General features: G+C 35.4%; 2 protein-coding genes across 6 annotated transcripts in view; one reads left to right on the top strand and one right to left on the bottom strand.

Annotated features, from left to right (window-relative positions):
* The first annotated feature begins 430 nt into the window (after positions 1–430).
* Positions 431–3456, top strand: Srp9 (signal recognition particle 9). Of its 2 annotated transcripts, XR_011800238.1 has the most exons (4): positions 431–707; positions 1105–1173; positions 1254–1481; positions 1821–3456. XR_011800238.1 is itself a non-coding variant. In XM_072006811.1 (3 exons), exons 1-3 carry the CDS (start codon positions 636–638, stop codon positions 1347–1349), a joined length of 237 nt encoding a protein of 78 aa, XP_071862912.1. In that variant the 5' UTR covers positions 431–635; the 3' UTR covers positions 1350–1625. The 2 variants fall into 2 exon arrangements, 1 of the variants encoding a protein (XP_071862912.1); XM_072006811.1 differs by lacking the exon at positions 1821–3456 and having other exon boundaries at positions 1254–1625.
* The window catches only part of LOC139988967 (band 4.1-like protein 4A), a 60720-nt gene continuing 46745 nt past the window's right edge, over positions 1449–15423 (bottom strand). Inside the window, exons 6-16 of one of the 4 annotated variants that reach the window (XM_072006794.1) lie at positions 6546–6666; positions 6289–6376; positions 6083–6223; positions 5459–5971; positions 5116–5330; positions 4567–4642; positions 4340–4425; positions 3565–3723; positions 2477–2750; positions 1868–1974; positions 1449–1587 (exon numbers count right to left, since the gene is read on the bottom strand). In XM_072006794.1, coding sequence (XP_071862895.1) covers positions 1551–1587; positions 1868–1974; positions 2477–2750; positions 3565–3723; positions 4340–4425; positions 4567–4642; positions 5116–5330; positions 5459–5971; positions 6083–6223; positions 6289–6376; positions 6546–6666 — 1817 coding nt within the window. In that variant the 3' untranslated portion in view covers positions 1449–1550. The remainder of the gene's footprint in view (positions 1588–1867; positions 1975–2476; positions 2751–3564; positions 3724–4339; positions 4426–4566; positions 4643–5115; positions 5331–5458; positions 5972–6082; positions 6224–6288; positions 6377–6545; positions 6667–15423) is intronic. The other 3 variants (XM_072006798.1, XM_072006799.1, XM_072006800.1) reach the window with 3 other exon arrangements.

The following is a 15423-nucleotide window of genomic DNA, read 5'->3' on the forward strand; positions in this document are numbered from 1 at the left end:
AATACATACATGCATGGTGTATCTGTTAAAGAAATTTTTAAAGATATTTTATTAGTTTTAAATTATTTAGTTTAATAATATTGTGATGCAAATCGAACCTACAAATGCCCATCAGACGTCCTCTGTCTCTGTAACCACAGACGCATGAACACATAAGTTCTGTTGGCTCTTATTAGTATTTTTTTAAAAGTACTTTATCAAATGCTCATTGTTTATAAGTAGAGGACGCTAAAAACAGTATAGAATTTCTAAAAGGAATCATGTTAAATCAAGAAAATCCATAAGGTGATCTGTCTACTCTTATATATTGTCTATGGTTCAGCAGTTCTGTTTATACGACCGTGGTTATGTCTATTGTGTACCTCGTCCGCGGCCGCAGTGCGGCGCGCCGGCAAACAAGGGTAATACACTAACTTACCTACAGGGACGAAAGGATCACGAAAACAATTTTTTCACGTTGATCATTCCAGAATTCCGCTTCCAACAAGGCAGCTGTTTATGTTTTCCTCACATTTTGCCTTCCTTAAAATCAACGTCTTTTCTGGCAATGTGTTGAATACAAATTTTTATTCCTAATAGAATTATTAACGTACTATAATTTTGTCTGTATAGTTCTTGCTTTGTTACAAATAAAGATGACATATTTAAGTTCGTGGGAAGAATTTGAAAAAGGTGCTGAGAGGTTATATCTTCAAGACCCAATGAAGGTGTGTTTTAATTAAATTAATATTCATTTATACATTTTTTATTCATAAAATACATATTGAGATATATTCTAGTTAATAACATAAAGTATAGGTTATAAAACATAGGTTATAAATGGTAACTGAGATGGGTATGACATGACATGCATATTGGAAACTAAACTCTACTTAAACAAATTTTTTAACTAAAAAATATATCATATAGAACTGTAAAATTTTTAGAACGTGAATTTTCACTGTATTAATTGGTATATGAATAATACAAATGTATTCTGTGCAAAATATTTATTTATTTTAATATTAGATTACAGGTGAAATAAATAAAGTTTATAAAGGCAGATCACATTTATAAATAGTTCAATAATCATGAAGTCTATAATTTATTACTTTGTCATTTTAGGCTCGGTATACAATGAAATATTGCCATAATAAAGGTGTTCTATGTCTAAAACTTACAGATAACAGAACGGTAAGCTTTATCCTTATACAACTTACCTTGTAAGTCTTAAAAATCTACTTCAATAATACATTTATAATTTTCTTCCATAGTGTCTACAATATAAAACAGAGATAGCACAAGATTTAAAAAAGATGGAAAAATTTATAGGAAACCTAATGAGGCACATGGCATCTAAAGAGAACTAAATAAGGACTAGAGATTAGGGACACTTTTTTAATCAAGGAATAAAAGTGCTACGCATTTAATTCATTGTTTACGTTGTTCCATTTCATAAGATTCAGTGATTGATGGGATTATAGATATTTAATTTGAATGAGGTATAAAACTTTCTTAAATATACAATATGTGCATAAATGTCTATTTTGTATTTATCTAAAGCTTCATGCTCATTTCGGGCGGTTCCGTTGCCTCCTTGTTAAAGTTCTGAAACAGTATAAAATAAAATGTACCGTGGTATAAGTTTATTTAGAAATAAACTTATTTAAAAATAATTGTTCCAAATAAAAACCATTTCAAAGTACAAAAATATGGTATACTAAAATTTATTTGAAAATACCAATACTTTTCGGAAGGTGTAACTGTGTGCATATGTGTAACAGCAGCATGTAGTGCATTAGTTATTAATAAAGCCGAACTTAATTTTAATTTTTTACTAGATATTATTGTAAAAGGGAAGCACAAAGCAATGAAAAGAAGCACTTACGATATAATGGGCTGAAGAACAGCATCCAGAGTAGTATCAACAGGAGGGTAGATTTCTTGATTTGGAGACAGTTCATAGCGTACCTCTCCCCCTAATTGCATTTGCGGCTATACCAAACAAAACTATTTTACTAATTTACTATGCAGAAGATTGTACGATACAACACACTACATTCTAGCAACAGTATTTCATTGAATCAATTTTTCTTATCGCACTATGATTCAAAAAGAAGAAAAATGATGTAACAAAATACTGTGGCTAGCAGAGAAGGAAATAGCAAGCCTTAACCACATGTATGTATAAAAAGCGTTCAGTGCATCTAAAAGATTTTCGTACAATAAGTGCACAATCTTAATAAAGACAATTTATCTATCATTTAAGATTATAGTAATCCTTCTTTCTTTCTTAAAAGCAAAAAGCTTAAACTACTTGAAGCAAAAGTGTTACCCATTATTTTCTAGTAATATTTTGCATTTCAAGCAATAACATAGTGAAGTATAATTACGTGTAGAAAGCAGAAGTAAAGAAAATAATGAGTTTCACTCGAAACCAAAATCGATAAACGAAAAATTGACGTTGTCATAAACGAACAAGCGAAAAAATACGTACTACCCGAGTAGGCTTAGCGCTGTCGGCGGAACTTGAGCAGCAACTTGAAAATTCCTGCGGTGTACTTTCCCCGAGCCCACTGTCCACATTACTTCCTATTAATATTCTGTTGTTACGAGTATAATAAAAGTCCTTCCTCATATTGCACTCGCTCCTACTACCATCGTAGTATTTTGTCTCGACTGGACTCGGCCTGGTCGGCGGCAAATTATAACTTCCGTCGCGACTATGTTGTATCATTCTTCTGTTTCTTTTGCCAACGGGTCCGATCGTTCTGAAAGTGATTTCTTGACAATCTTGCGATATCACGGCAAAATTTAAGCACAGCCCTGATCGGACACCAACGACATCGATGCATATTTTAGTTTATCAAACGTTCATAACATGGTTAATACATACTACGAGCCATATTGCATTCCCTAACGATACATATTTTTATTCACATTACAACACTAAGTTTTACTTAACAATTTCTCCATTCGTCGATCACTTACATACGTACGCCAATGTATTTAAAAGTCTATAAGTGTTTAAGGAGAGAATAACATTACTGGCTACCTAAAGAGGGGTTCAGGAAATCGAGTCGACTGGCACAATGAAAATCTCGATCTGGATCGTTGACAATGATTATCTACCAGAACTTCAACACTCCCATATACCGATCACAATTAATTAACGATTAACACGATGCATTATACCATTACATAGAAAATACACAAAACATTTCAAAAGAAAACACACACGTACAAATGCTACAATTGTTTTTAGAACGTATTTTTATGGAACAGCAATGTGCTTTCATGGTATAGCGAAAAGCATCAGTATAGGTGCCAGCCAGGAAATAAATAAACAGGTGCGACAAGCTGTTAATCTCATCGATTTATTAAGGACCTATCATGCTTTAAATAAATAATAGGGGGCATGCTTAAAGTAGATCACGTACATGCTCTTAATAAATTAAAAAAAAAAAAAAAAAAGAACACCGCATGCAATGGGAAAAATTTCAAACAATGACTACGGATCCCGTCTCATCCTCCAGTTGCGGAGGATGACTCTGGATGTTGCAGGCCATCTTGAGATCATCGTACCTAGGTAGGGACGACGAGTCTGCGTCATCCAATCGAGAATTGCTAGACTGTAGCGTACATTGTTGTACGGATGTTTGCGATTGAACCACCGTATATGGTATCTCTCGTCGTTGCTGCTCAGTCATTCCGGAAGTATCGACTAGCCCAAACTCCAAGTGTCTGCAAAATCAGCCATTGTTTCATTGTTTTACATTATGTTGTCTTACACAAGGAAATTCATTATTTTTACAGAAACTTCCTTGTATAAATCATTGTGCAAATTGTTTGGTATAAATAATTCAATTTCATTCACACCAGAAGTAATTAGATTAGTATACATATATTACATGGTAATACTAAGATTGTTCGGTTTATATGTACACGGGATACAGTTGTTTCATTTGGAGGAAGAAATATAATACAAAGTATTTGTGCAATTTTAACATTAAATATGTACATTTGAAATTAGATAAATTACATTTGTATTGGAGATGACGAGGTAGATAAAATTCACTTTGGATCATTTGGTTTTTATGCATTTAATATCTAACTTTAACTAATTTAACCATATATCGCTATAAACACAATAAAATAATATTGAAAATTTTATACAAAATAATATTACAAAAAGTTTATACTTAATATTATACTTACCCCTCCAAATCAAACAATTTTTTCACGTGTTCCCTCTTATCTTTATTTTTACCGAACAAACAGCATAAAAAGATGAGAAAGGAAACATCTATTTGATAAATAATTATTTCAGTATTGTTACAATTTCATAAAAAAAACGTACTTCCTAAGTTCGTCTGGCAATGGTTGCTTTTGAGAAGGACTCCGGTGTCTACTTCTATGCCTTCTTCTTGGTTCCGTGTGGCTCACCTATTAAAATATTCATTTTAACCAGTTTACATTTACGATAAAAGGAGAAAACGCACGGGAAACTGTACGAAATAGGGAAGACGAAAGCATCGCTGAATATCGAATAAAAGAAATAATATTCAACATCTTATTCGAACTTACAACAGCCCGTTGAACTCCTTCGCCTTTCCGCTTCTGCGCTTCTTTCCATTGCGGTTCGGAATCTACCAATTCGTGTCTAAAAAGATTTACGCACGCATATGTAGAATGTTTCAATTCCAAAATATTCGTGCATAGTATAAAGTGTTTTATGATAAACTAAGTTGGCTCGTTCCACTTGTGATTTTACATTAAAGACATACTTCCCAGGCGCGTCGTCATTAAAATAATTATCACCTTTATATGCTCTACGTACCCTACCGTGAGAATATAATGAGTACAAGGGTCTCCTTCCCGTCCTCACGGTCGATGAACTTGCACAAGATGTTCTATCAAGATCTTTCGTTTTCACATCGCTGTCTTAGGGGCCTTTATTATACCGATTAATTACCAATTAGGCTAACTAACGTATATCTTAGAATTTAGACGTCTAATTGTCTCAATGTACGATAACAAATGTAACGATGCTGATCAACGCAGTTAAGTTGTTTCTTTCGATTAATGCCTAATCGTTGACGACGGCGAGCATAAATAAATACAAGAAAATCGTACCTAGATGATCGGGAGCTTCTGTGCTTTCTACGGTGCTTGCGATGGCCCGATCTTGTATCCGAACCTCTTGATAGTTCGGATTCGCAATCAGAGTGACGACTATGTCTTCGATGACTATGACTATGACTTCTTCTACGATGACCACCGCGACTATGACTGTCTCCTGAACTTTGGCTCTCTACAGAGCTACTCCGTCGTTGGAGTCTGCTCAAGAGCTAAAAAGTGAATAACGATATAGTATTAACGTTAAGAATATTGAAATTCAACTCATTTCTGGTACACAATACGAAAAACTATAAAATGTAATCAAGTTAATAACAAATAACAGATGTGAAAAACGTACTGCTGGTGCCGTTCCCGCAGAGCGGACCGACCGAGGACTAGACGAAGTGTAAAGACCACGAGGTTGGCTCTGAGTCCACGGCGCGCTCCTGGTGCTTCTGGGACTTGAATTATTCATTTGTCTCGCATTTTGAGTATTGCACAGAACATTTCCCCCGACCGAGTTGCTGCTCGGATTCGAATTCACTGTCGCGGGTGTTTCCACGAACGGGCCGACCATTTCTTGGCCTTCGACCACGCGTCGCTGTGCCCTACGACTGGGTGTCCTCTGGAAAATCGGCGGTGGATTCCGTCTGATCACTGTGTGTTTCTCAGAGCTGGACGGAGGACTGTACGAGCGGAAACGAGAGTAAGGACTCAAAGGTGGTGGACCGGTGGCCATCAACCGGAAGAATGCTTGGTGTTCCAAACAACACTTCCATAGATGTCTACAGGCACCTTTTGACGGTGACTCGAAACCGTGCGTTCTCTCCTCAGAATTTTTTTCGCTGACTCTTAGCATGAAATATCTACCCTGAAAGAAGTAATAAGATGATCTTTATGTATTTTAATGCTAATTATAGTAGCAATTTTGATATGTAAAACACATAAGTGAATAATGTTTCGAGAAATAACGTTTACTTACCTTATAATAGATTTTATTGATTCGAGGCCAGTAGTAATTTCCCACTTTGGACTTGTTACGTAGTAGAATTATCCCGCTCGGTGTCAGACCCAAAAAATACTCCACATTATCTTCGCCCTGCGGATCGAGATTACCGGTTTTCTACACATTATTGTGTTTCGTTAAGACATCGGTAACCTTTTTTCGTTTAAACAACAAGTACCTACCAAAACGGGATGCAAATCAACCCCGTACATTTCCAGCCATTTCACCTTGTCCAAATAATTCAGCTCCGCGGCAGAGGGTAATTGTCCTCTGGAAAAGGAGGTCATTGTTACTTTAAATTACCTTCATTATTGATTGCGTGTATTGTGAAATCTATCATTTTACTTTCTATACTATATGTGAAACAAATGAAAGCGGATATCTCCTTTACAGATGCTAAGGAATTGTGCTAAGGAATGTAATGTAAATGTAAACATACACGAGAGTTTTATGAAGTTCCACTATACGATTTTCCAATTCCGTAGTTTGGTTCGCCAAGAACCGAAATTCAGTAACGTAGCCCACAGAATGTCGTCTTGGATCGTAGTCTCCGAGTTCCGCTGAAACAATTATATTAATTCAATGTTATTTTAATTCAATTAATTCAATTCTGGGAGTATATCACTTATTTCTGAAATCTTAAATTAGTTTATCCGGGGAAACAATATGTATAAACTCTTCTTCATAAAAAAACATGCAATTACACCCTAAAAATTGATGACTCCCTGGTATATGTTGTATATTGTATACGTAACAGGTCACAAATATTTAATGTTTTCTCATTACGTAATTCCATACATTTTCTTTATACGGACATACGAGTTCATCGAACATACAAGACGTACACACGTGGAACATGTTCACGATTTATTTTTAAAGCATTAAGCAAATCGTCTAGTAACACGCATTCCGTCAACCGGATGCTTGCACGCATTATCTACGCTATGAAAAAAAAGTATGATAGCACTCTCATCCTGCAATCTACGTACGCACAAGTTGCACCTAGTCCACCCTTCTTTTTCCTCTTTCTCCTTAGTTTCTTACCCTGCACGATCTAAACACATGCAAGTGGGAGAATTTATGCCTTAAAGTTGCTGTCGCATTTTTCTTAGAATATCGTGCAATGCGAGTAAAAATTAAATGAGGTACAATTTGTTGGATTTTATTGGAGATAAATATGTATTGAGATAATTTGTGCATTCTATTGGAGATAAAAAAGATGAAAATTAGAAAATTAAACATTTTGTGATTACAATATTCAAATAGTTAGACACGTGTAATTATTTTTTCGATAACATAGGAAACGAATCCTATCTAAGTGATTGTATTACTCAAGCTTGTTTGAAATTTGAAATCTATATTTCTGATTTACCATTGTCTAGCTGTTGTCCTCGTTCCTTTTATCTTTGATGCACCTAGTTTATCAAGATATACGAGGTAACCAATTCAATTGTATAAGAAATTCCGTTTTGATGCACCAGTTTAGAACTTAATATATTAAGTTGTATGTCCTAAAAGTTTCTTTTGTTTTGTAAGGAAACAATAGATAATCCATTTTGTTCGAATAGAACCTAATACATTACGGCACAACATTGCATGTAAATTGCAACAGAGAAATTATTCGAACGTAATGCCACTTATGTAGGATATTAGTTTCTATAAAATGTCACAACTATAGATATTATTGCTCATATTATAATATACATCATTAAAATTAGTCATTATTAAAATATAAAAGAAAAGTATCTTTTATTTTATCGTTATTATTTTCTAAACTTTTTACTTTTTACTACTTTTCAAACTTTCACAAACCCAGTGACACATGCTGCTGACTAAATGATCGCAGTCTGCCCCAATATGCTACTTTCCATCGTAACGTGTAAATCCAAATGCAAAAATGCTTAACAACAGAACCAATTAAATTCACTTAGTCGCGTTGTGTAAAACTAACATTTCAATGTCTACGCAACTAATCGCATAAATCTAATTTACATAAAGGAATTTTAGCTCGTCGGAATTTCGCTTCTTTCGTCCTATCCCCAAGTTCTGCTTCTTCGAAACCTGTCACCGGCAATTGCTATAGGCTGCAGCACGGAAATGCCCTCCAGAAATCATCCTAGTCGCTTAATTGAATCACTGACTTTGATGAATATCGGCTGAGACCAGCACGAGGGGCACTTTATTTTCTCGCTGGTTTGGTTTCTCTCCGGTCCTTCGCCTACCATACAGAACAGAATTCCTGCACCTTGTCGTCGTCGATTTCTTGTATGTTCATTCGGTCATGTAATTACGAGACCGCTGATCGTAGACTACGAAACGATCGGAATCAAGCCGCAAAACGCGTTATCAGGGTTCCAGAAATTTTGTCTAAATCAAGAGGAATTTGTTCGATGATGAAAATGGTATGCGGAGATGTTCGACCATGTGGACGATTATGGAAGAAGAACTGTCTCGTACGTGAGGAAAGAAGTAATGAGTGGAACCGAGGAATGCGACTCGATCGATAAAAGTCGTCGCTCGTAATTAAAACCTTTGGATTCTACCTTTACATTTAACGAGACAACGATTTGATCGTTGATCTATGGAAATTGGTAATCGAAGGGGAATGAGGTGTATTGAATGGCATGAGGAGCAATCCTTCTTGGTATTGAAAGTTGTTGAAAGTTGCGAATATTAATTGTGCAGCTTGTTAGTTCGGTTTAAAAGGCGAAGGAAAAGTTCAAGTTCGTTGAAATTAAAAAGAAAATTTAATTAGACTTCGAACGACGTAAGGGAATATACGGTAATTTATATGTCGACTTGTTGATTAGTAGCTAACTATAATTTTCCTTCTTTGAAATTATTAAATCTGTAAGTATTGTTTTTCAGTTATTTTTCATTTATTAAATGTGAAATTTTTCAATAAATGCAAAAATAAAAGATGTAAAAGCGAATATTTTGTAATTGAAAAAATAAACAAGACAAAATGTTTATCGATATGGCTAATTGATCATTCATATTATCCTGGTGGCAATACCGATCGAATGACTTCACGAATACCGTGAGTTCCATAAAATAAATTGCTTAAAACGAAAGTCGTATCATGCTGCTGAATCATAGTCGATAAAGTACGAAACAAATTTCTTTTCAACTATCCAGCTATTAAAATGTTGCTAAAAGGTTTCATGCAAGGAACAATGTATTGCCATTTTAACAAAAATATTTATAATATTTATAAACAAATATTAAAAATTTTTATTTCTGGTTATTATTTGTCAGATAACTTTTATATCAGCTTTTATTAATAACTCTAGTTATTTGAGATTTTATTCCTGGGAGGAGCACAAACTTGTTCCAAAGTAATTTGGTACATCGTAAGCAAGAAATCACCCTTTTGATCTACGAAATTGAAATTATATTTTATAAAAAGATATGGAAATCCTTTCAAGTTACATTTCACTGTCATTTGACCGTCCTTTGTACATCTTTGATTCCTATCCGCTCGACCAATAATTTCCAAGGCCCTTTATGCTATTTCTTTTCGTATTTCCAATTACAGAAGTGAAGTGAGCTAGTCGAATTTCTTCTGTCAACGCAATTACTTCAATGGTGTTTTCGTTTACTAAAAATGTTTCAATCAAAAGTTATATATTCAGTTACGTAACGATATTTTTTATACAAAGAGATATAAAAGTACAAGTCGCATATTAAAATTAGCTCTGATTGAAAACTTAGTCGATTCAATATTCACTTTGAAATAAAAATCGCTTAAAATAGTAATTTCATTGAGTGGTATTCATCTATATGAAGGTACGCATCATTAAGAGACGACGGGAAGCAACGATAACAGGTTAAACGTACGAAACAATTAAGTTTTCAAATAGGATTCCATTGTTCGTGTTTCAATGAGGCATTCTCGAGAATTTTTCTTCTTGTTCGAAGAACGGAAGGAGTCGCGGAACGACAGTGGGAGTATAAATTAATTTACGAAGCGAAACAGCGCTCTAAAAATGAATCCATCTCGTCCGAGTGAAGGAAGCTCGACAGTGCAAGAAGAAATACGCGTGACAATAATGGAATTCACCCCAGCGAGGCTTGAAAAAAAAAAAAAGAAAAGAAAAAACGAAAGAAACGCCTAAAGGTGTTTTCGTCGCCGTTGTAATGGCATTGTAAGCTCAAAGCTCCTTGGCTATCTTGTTTGAGATCTCCGTGGAGTTGGACAACGCTTTTCGCTGGCGCAAGCACTATCTCCTATTCGTAAAACGACGACCGGGTCTACTTATTTCCAGAGTAACTCCAATATTTGTGGAAGCTGAGCGTAAAAGGGTTCGTCGCTGGACGAATCAGATTCATTGCTCGAAAGAAAAACGCGTTACCAAAGAGTGGTGCATTTTCAGAGGAGACATTGGAACGAGAAAGAGATAAAAATCATGTACGAGTGACTATCCTGGTTGGCGAGTTGATTAATATTCGTCGTTAAACTGTCTTCCTCGTAAAATTACTTCCCGACGCTGAACAAGCGCGTAATTGCGTACGCTATATAACGGCCAAGTTTCGCTCTCGTCCCTTCTTTTTCTTTTGTATTCATGGGAGAAAAAGGTTTCTTTAATTGCTGCGAGCCGCATGAACCAAGGAAAATGTGGAATTTTTCAAGGAGACGGTGCAATATCAAGGGTTTGATTAAATAGATGCGATGAATAAGTCATATGAATAAATTTGAAAGATAATTTTCCACGTATAGACATGAAAATATGAATTTCACAAAACAATTCCATTCAGACGAGCTTTGATTATGAAATTCGCTAATATCGTTTTTACTGAAAGTATTTCTTTCGTGCCTTGACTGTAAGAAATTTCTCGACTTTTACATAATTTTTCAACGTTAACTTGTTGTTTGTTATATATTCTCTGCTCGTTGCTTTGTATTCTTCCTGTTTATTCTTCGTTCTCTGGCAGTTGATTCTCTGTCAATGACTAGTTAATTCAAAGATCCTCGATTGTACTGTAGTATTTAAAACTAACAAACTCAAAATCAATATGTATTCTATCACGTATCTTCCCTATATACGTACTTACTCTATCTCTTTACACCATTCCAAGTATCTAATATTTGCTTATCATCCAACACACGAGACGTTCATTTATGTTGAACGTTACAGCAGCTTATTAGTTTAACCTTTACGATTGCCGAGGCAAAGAGAAAGAACAAAGGAGGATTAAAATTAAGATACAATAAAAAGGATATTAAAATCTTGAATTTCTATTAGACAGTTAAGAAGCTACTTTGAGATAACTCTTTTACCGCGGTAAAAGAAACAGACAGTGACTAGTATTTTTAGTGTTACGCAAATCGCAATCGCAAGATCTCTGGTAGACGAATCACGTTTCGAAACGAAGACTTCTGGTTCGGTAGTATCGAAGGAAAGAGCGCGTCTCGCGTGGAGAAGCGCGGAAAGAAAGGCAAGCAGGAAAGTCGAACACGTAAAATTCTGTTGCTCAAGATGTTGCAATCCATCGTCGCGCGGTGATCTCATCCGTGGCGAACCGCAGTCGCATTCAGAGAAGTTTATCTCCATTTCGCGAAGCAAAACGCGTGCCATGTCCCTTTTTCTCTCTCTCGTCAGCTTCACGCCTTCCTCGTTCGTTCCGCGTTTCGTTGTCAACGGGCAGAGAGACTGAACAAGAAGAAAGGGCATTCATTTCGTCCCTTTTGACGGCGATGAGACGCAAACACGACCGTATCTTTTTCTCTCGTTCTCTTTTCCTCTTCCACTGTATCTACCCTTTCTCTATTTGCATGACTTTGAATCTCAGCAGCAGATAACTAACGCGTGGATCTGAAGCTTTCTTCTGGTTGGCTCTTGCCAGCGTCGTCGTCTTTCCATCGCGTGCGTTAGACGAGAACGCGTCGATGTTTCGAAATCTTCAACCGTTAACTTATTTTTTAGTTTTTAGTATTTCTTTTGAGTATTAACTTATACGATATCATTTTCTCCTAAAATTTTCGTTCTTATCGTCATTTTCCTTAATATACCTAAAGTATATCACACGCTATTGTGCAAACGAGAACTTTGACTCAAAGATACAGGAAAGGAGTAAAATCTTTCACGAAGATTGATTACTTTCTCTATTCTACCTATGTTTGAACGGAAGTATTTCGGAATAGAAACGAGCATCTGCAAAGGGTGGAAAGTTAGAAACACTTTAGGAAAGTTTAACTCGTTACATGGCCGTCTCTTTTCACCGGCGATATTGAAATCACATGCCGTTCAAACGTTCTGCGAATTTTTCACATCACTTTCGTTGAATCGTATCTTGTCCGGATACTTTATCTGTACTCTGTACTCGGAGGACAAAAGATTCCAGAACTTTTTTCGAAACGTTCCTTCCATCTGTTGCTTTTAACGAACGTCTGAATTGTTTAATTAATTACATTTACGATGAAAATTTTTGTCACGACGTATAATTTTGTATAATCAATCAGAAATTTAGTAACACCAAAGAAATGAAATATAGTTTCCATGCTAGATATTTGCCTGCAAGAGTACTGGATTAATTCAGGTTTTCGCGATTAACATGAGCGAAAACGGGCGAAAACGTGGTGATTTTTCACATCGCCATGTTTTTACCATTGGCGAAAGTGCTCTCGTGCAGTCTCTTGATTTCAGACTGTGAAGTAAAAATGAGGATACTCTTTCGTATTTTTCTATTTCATGTTGCTTTTCTTGGGATTCCATTTAAAGGTGAAAAATATATTCAAACGTGCATATTATTTTTCCTTTTAACTCCTCGATTACGATATACAGCATTCCATTTAAATTAAGAAAATACAGCTTCTTTCAAGTACGAATTTAGTGAAAATTTAAATAAAAGGTAGATGGTATTATGCAAACTAAATAAAATCTGTGAAGAGATCAATTTTGTTCATTTCGAACGAAAATTCTTTCAAAATATATTCGACGACCAGTGAATTTTAAATTCTCTCAGCACGATTCGCAATTGTCTTTCGATTCAAGACATGTAAAGCTAAGTCTACACCGACAAACGATTGTCCCCAGACACGTGTCGCAGACAATCAGCGTTTATCTTTCGTGCAAAATCCGCAGAAAGACAGATGCTGATTGGAAATGTCGACTTAACTTAAAGCTAGTCGCAATTTCCACGTTTATTGTCATGCAAGTTCATAGAAAATAGAGAAAAGTATGTTTCGTGATTCTGAGCGGGTGAATGCGGTTCTCTAAAAAGATTCGATGGAACGTTGTTGCGCATTGCCTGTTCATCGGAAAGGCGATGAAAAAGAAACGATGGTGAAGTGTAATTTCGACGTGGCGGCTTTGTGCCGCGTGGGTGCATAATGTAGCACCTACCATGCAATTTTGTTTAGACTCTCTCGGAAATAAGCGTGCCCGAGCGTTAGGCGTTGCCCCGTGAAATTTCCACTGGCGCTATCCTTGTCTTGCAATGTTGACGACTCGGAACCAAGGCGGCGTTATCGCGATAAAAATTGCACACGTTTCATCGTTCTCTTCGTGTTTTGTCTACTTCGACCATAGGGAACGCAGATTGCCGTCGCGTAAAAATCTTATCGGACACGACTCACTTTCAAGCGGTAACACGGTGAAAAAAGATGGGGATAGAGAGAATAGTGCAACGATTCTTCATTTGAAAGCGTATCAGGTTACATGATGAATGATTCGAGTTACTCAGTTTCTTCCAGGTATATCGTATTTTGATAGAAAGATCTTTGGATTGAAAGCAATAGTGAAAAATCGGTAGAAATTGAGCAGCAATTCCAGGATATTTTTACAGTGAAATTTTTTGAACCGATGCATGTTAATAAGTAAGTTATTGTTATATAAATCTATTTTAGTTATGTGTCAAATTTAAATAAAAAATCATGCGAGTGAAATTGTAAACAAATAATTTTTTATCAATGTAGTAAAATAATTTTGATAAATAAATTTTGACTGCAAAAGAATCAAACTCCTTTTTTCTTACCGTTTCCGATAGAAACATGCTACTGTACAATACTACAGATAAATTGATTACACGCGAAATTATATGCGTTAATTGAATTACTGCATCTAAATCGTATCAAGTTAATTAAACAGGGTGATTAAACGTTAGCATAAATTTGTACAAATCACAGGAAATGAAATTTAATTGAAAAAGCAAAAACGATCGTTAGAATCAAGTTCTCTCTTATCAAAAGCTGTCAATACCACTTAATACTCGAAATACTAGAAATTTATGAGGTACCAAACAGCAGTTATTAAGCTAATTATTTTGGACGTTTATTAAGTAACGATGTGCAACATTAAATCTCAAATTATTACAAAATTCTTCAAAAAATTTTCTTAATAATAGTTTTTATTAATAATTTTATATCTACTGAAATCTTTCTGTTTCCTTAACTTGCTTTATTTTCCATCTCTATATTAGAAAATAAAATCACCGTAAGCATAATACCGTAAGCATAAAGTCACGTTTAATTTAGATCTAATCATTAACTGTTACATTATAAATTTATGTGATCGTAAAATCCTCAAAACCTGTGCCTGTAGAATCTTCTCGATAATTATCGACTGTTTATCGTCGATAATTGCGTGAAACTAGCCTTCCGAGATCAAGCATAACGTTATCATGGGTTACAAAAACCCGATTCCGTCTATTTTTTGCATAATATTATTCCAGATGAGAAAACCAGAACGACCTCTTCTTTGCATGCAAGATTCAAGGACAGTGCAAATCGTACCGGAAGATGATGCCAGGAAAGTCGAGTCGTTGACAGTGAAACAAAAGGAGTTACGCCTCATTTTCAGAATTATAGTGGCATCTCTAATGAGGAACGAGCACTCGGAGGCCATTTGTGGTTCACGTTGGTAATTGTCTTGGCAAGATTACTTGCTTAAGCGATTTTCCTTTACGCCTGCTTGCAACTCGACGTTTGCGCGTTCCCGGCCAAGAGCGCTCTGTTTCTTCGAATTGTCTTCCCTTAATTGGATGTGATTCTCGGTTTCAATTAGCGCAGTTTTTTTCGCGATAATTACGAAAGTGTCTAACGTGTTTAACGAGGATCAAAACTGATTTAAAACTATTTTTCTAAAGGTTTTGTTGAAATTCTTGGAACTTCCTTATTAAATCTGTTAGAGTAATTTCCAAAGAAATACCAATCTCTAGGGAAAATGAGAAAATATATTATCGAACTAAAATTAATCGGTACATTTCACGCGAAAATAATTTATCTCTGATTGAAATATTTTATGAGAATAATTAGTTATTTGTTTCCTTATATTTCGCGTTTTTGTTAACATATACTTGCGTTACCATTAAATTCC

This window comes from Bombus fervidus, chromosome 7 (assembly GCF_041682495.2).
Source record: "Bombus fervidus isolate BK054 chromosome 7, iyBomFerv1, whole genome shotgun sequence".
NCBI classification, from domain to species: Eukaryota; Metazoa; Arthropoda; class Insecta; order Hymenoptera; family Apidae; genus Bombus; species Bombus fervidus.

Coding starts and splice junctions, on each gene's coding strand:
- Srp9 (XM_072006811.1), top strand. CDS start 636: ATGACATATTTAAGTTCGTGGGAAGAATTTGAAAAAGGTGCTGAGAGG. Junction 708..1,104: donor ATCTTCAAGACCCAATGAAG/GTGTGTTTTAAT, acceptor TTGTCATTTTAG/GCTCGGTATACAATGAAATA. Junction 1,174..1,253: donor AACTTACAGATAACAGAACG/GTAAGCTTTATC, acceptor TTTCTTCCATAG/TGTCTACAATATAAAACAGA.